The sequence below is a fragment of the Phaseolus vulgaris genome, chromosome 7 (genome assembly GCF_051622355.1).
Source record: "Phaseolus vulgaris cultivar YP4 chromosome 7, ASM5162235v1, whole genome shotgun sequence".
NCBI lineage: Eukaryota > Viridiplantae > Streptophyta > Magnoliopsida > Fabales > Fabaceae > Phaseolus > Phaseolus vulgaris.
Window position 1 is genome coordinate 34,529,292 of NC_143504.1, and position 4,293 is coordinate 34,533,584.

General features: G+C 46.9%; 1 protein-coding gene across 1 annotated transcript; it reads right to left on the minus strand.

The window, feature by feature from the left end:
* Window positions 1-1,863: 1,863 nt before the first annotated feature.
* LOC137829117 (uncharacterized) lies at window positions 1,864-3,000 on the minus strand. Its single transcript, XM_068635911.2, has one exon. It carries the CDS (start codon window positions 2,998-3,000, stop codon window positions 1,864-1,866), a length of 1,137 nt encoding a protein of 378 aa, XP_068492012.2.
* Window positions 3,001-4,293: the final 1,293 nt, after the last annotated feature.

Here is a 4,293-nt window from a genome sequence, read left to right on the forward strand (position 1 = left end):
TGATAAGGTCTTTCTTCTGAAAACTTTAAAAACCACAAGCATGCAATCTTAGAAACTTTAAACTTTGAAAACTCTTCTCTATTGAGTGGCCTCATTAAAAACCCTCCTTAGGGAAAAAAGAGTGTCCCCTTCAAACTGTTTTAACAGAAAGCTTGTAAATCTCTTCATGTTCGTTTTTACTTACAAAGCTTTAACTGTAATATAATCTGAGATGCGTGGCGTTCCAAGTGCGAGGAATCGCCCCTCCTTCTAATGTCTTTAAGCGGTAGGCGCCATTCCCGAGCACCTTGGTTATTCTGAACGGTCCCGTCCACTTAGGTGATAACTTGTTCTCCATCTCGTACTGATGGGCCTTCCTCATCACCAAGTCGCCTTCTCTAAATTGCCTTGGCATTACCCTAGAGTTATACCTTCGCTCAATCCTCCTTTTTACTGCCTCGGCCTTTACTCTTGCCTCCTCCCTGACCTCATCCAGTAAATCCAGATTCAACCTTCTTTCTTCGTTCGAGTCTTCCGCCACAAAGTTCTAGAATCTCGGCGAGCTTTCCTGGATTTCAACTGGAATCATCGCATCACATCCATAAACCAAGCTGAACGGGGTCTCATGGGTTCCTGACTGTTCAGTGGTATGGTACGCCCAAACTATGCGGGGTACCTCTTCAGCCCACGATCCCTTAGCTTTCTCCAGTCTTCTCTTTAAACCTCTCAGCAACACCCGATTGGTAGACTCTATTTGGCCATTTGTCTGTGGGTGCTCGACGGATGCAAACACTTGTTGTATTCCCACCTCTTCGCACAGCTTCTTCAACAGGTGACTCGCAAACTGAGTTCCATTGTCCGATACCAGGCGCTTAGGCACACCAAACCGGCACACGAGGTTCTTCCACACAAAGCCTTCGATCTTATGTGCGGTGATCTGGGCTACTGGCTCCGCTTCGATCCACTTGGTGAAGTATTCAATCGCCACCACCAAGTACTTCATCTGCCTGATCGCCAATGGGAAAGGTCCCAGAATGTCAATTCCCCAAGTATGAAACGGCCAAGGGCTGTAAATTGACTTCAGCTCTTCTGGAGGTGCCTTGTGCCAATCGGCGTGCTGCTGACATTGCTTGCAACATTGTGCATATTTCTTGCAGTCCTCCCTCATCGTTGGCCAGTAATAACCTGCACGGAGAGCTCTTGCAGGCAGAGCTCGACCCCCGATGTGACTCCCACAGATGCCTTCATGGAGCTCGGCCATAATTCTTGTACATTTTTCTCCGTGCACACATTCTAGGAGTGGGTGTGTAAACCCAAACCTGTACAGCTCGCCGTCCATCATGGTGAACTTGCTGGAATTCTTCTTTATCTTCCTAACCTCCGTTGGATCCAGCGGGAGAACGCCATCTGCCAGGCAGCGCTGGTATTGCGTTATCCATGTGTCCGGCTTATGCGTAGCGCAGACCTGCCCCACGCTCACCCTCTTCCCTCGACATGCTCTTATTCTCGGCGATCTCAAGGTCTCCTGGGTCAAGGACCTGTGACTCCTCGCCGCTTTCTCCGTCGACTTGCTTATCTGGAGAACCTGGTGGTCTGCCACAAATGCCCTGGGAGTCTTCAGAGTTTCTTGAATAACTGTCATCTGCCTACCTGGTACTACCTCCGCCACCGAACCCTCCGGCTATGGTATTAATCACTTCTCGGCCTCTGTGGGTGTCGGTCTCCCCGCCTCTCGCCATCTCGCGGGCCTGGGGGGGGGGTTCGGTCTCGTCTCCTGACCGTTTGCTCCTTGCATGGGGAGCGGCGCGTTTCTCGGGTTCCGCGTACGAAGCGCCTGAGGTGCCCGGCTTGGATAAGTTCCTCAATTTTGTCCTTCAGGGCTTGTCACTCCTCGGTTGAGTGGCCGGTATTCTTATGGTACCGGCATCGTTTGTTGCGGTCGGCATTTTCTGGGCTCAAGGCCCTTCGTGGCGGTGGTATTAACTCGGCGCTCAGGGCCTCTTGTAAAATTTTGCTCCTCTCCGCGTTCAAAGGTGTGTAGCGGGAAAAACGGGGTTCGCGATTGTCCCTTTTCTGGTCCCGACCGGTTCGGGACCTTCCTGGCCGCTCTCTATCTTCTTTCTTTTCCCCGCTTGCCTCGGCTCGGGCGTTGTTTCTGAATTCACGAAGTTCCTCCAGCTGCATGAACTTGGCCGCTCGGCGTCTAAGGTCATCTAGATTGGTAGCAGGTTGCATGCACAGGCTGTCAGCGAACGGGCCGGGTCTGAGGGTGGTCAGCATGTGGTGCATCGCCACCTCAGGGCTGAGGTTGCGAATGCTCATAGCGGTCTTGCTGAACCGGTCGATGAACGTTCGGAGGGACTCTCCCCTCTCTTGACGAATGCCGACCAGGGCTATGGATGTTAGATGGTGGGGGCGGCTGGTTGCGAACTGGATGTCAAACTTAGCTACCAGTGTTTCGAAGCAGTCTATTGAGTGTGCTGGAAGTCTGGTGAACCAGCTCAGAGCGCTGCCCTTCAGTGAGGTTGGAAAGACTCGGCAGAATACTGTGTCGTCCGTGGTGTACAGGCTCATATGGGTCGTGTACGCGTCCACATGTTCATCTGGGTCGGTCGTCCCATCATAACGGTCCCTGTTAAAGCCTTTCCATTTGTCTGGCAAGGGGGTTTCCATGACACGGTCAGTGAAGGGATGGCGTCGGTCCGGGCCCGCTGGAGCGGTGGTGTTGATGGTCTTGCTGGGGTGGGATTCCCCATCCATCTCCAGGGTGAAATCATTCTTGGTGTCCTTCTCGGCCTGGACGCCGGCCCCGGTAGCGTGGGACCTGCCGGCCTGATTAGTCACAGCGAGGGATGGCACCCCCTCGACCAATCTTTTCATCCGCTTGTTTTCTTCTTGGAGGTTTTTGATCTCCTCTTCATTCTTCTTAGCCGTCTCCTCATGTGCCTTCTTCATCTCTGCTAGTTCCTTCTGAAGGGCCATCATCATTGCTGTTTGGTCTGCTTCGGTCATGCTTGCCATGCTGCGGGTTGATACCATCTACTGCTATGGTTGTTGCTGGCTCTCCTCGGCCCCACGGTGGGCGCCAATTGTTCTCGAATGAGGTTGGGGGCTGGGAGAACTATTGTCTTCGAACGTCGCTCGGTCGGTCGTACCTCACTTCCTCCTTCGGTTCTTCTCGCCGGATGACTCCTCAGGCGGGTGGGGTACCTGCAGATAGCACTCCAACGCTCAAGTCAGTGGGGTATCGTATTCGGCTGGCTGGAATACTGCAGATAATGACGTACCTTATTCCTTGGAATGCGTGATATTTATATTACCTTGATGGGCCCTCGCTGTTGGGCCGGATTAGGGGGTTGCTTAGCGATTAGGGTTGGATTAGGCCGTTTCCTAATCATGGGTTAACCTTCGTTAATCGGGTCAACCTTTGACTTGAGCTCTCTGTGTCGGTCGGCCACGTATGACACATGGTCGACCTCGTACCTTGGAGTATGGTCTTGACACATGGGTTGACCGGGTCAAGGGACCGACCGATCATCCCAGTACAATAAACATGTACTATTTATTAAATTTTATCTCTTTCTAAAAATAAATATAATTATAAAATATAAATGATTAAGTACAAAGTTTGTTATTATGTATAAATGCATAAATATAGAGGATAATGAATCAATCTCTATTTGTAGGCTTTTAGTTATAACTGGTTAAAAATATTAAAAAATAATTTTGAATATTATAATTTAGTTAGTTATAACTAAATCAGTTATCATGTATTGTTCTCCACATATGTTGAAAGAAGATATATCTTCAAATATCTCAGAGTTAAGATACGAATAAAATGTTAGTATTTAGGTTTATTATGAAAAAAATGCAATTATTCTCTTTGAAATTAGGTTTATCAATGTTGTCAATGTTCTCTTACAAAAATGCAATTGTTCTCACCTCAACATTACTCAAAAACTCATGTTTGTATGTTTGTGAATATCTAAAACTGAAGTAGTTGTTTTCGTAAGATGTCTAATCTGAATAATATTAATGAAATTAATGATATTAAATATATGAATATTATTAATAATTTTTATATTATTAATTATATTAATAATTTTTATATTATTAATTATATTAATAATCATACTAATAAGTATAATAATAATTATAACAAGACAACAAAATTTGATAGATGTAATGGTTAAAGCTTCTTTGGTCATTCAAGGGACTTGGTTTCAAGTCCCACCCGGTACAGTTTAACATTAATAATAATTATAATAGAATATATAATATTTGTGAATAATATAGTGTGAATAATAATTACTT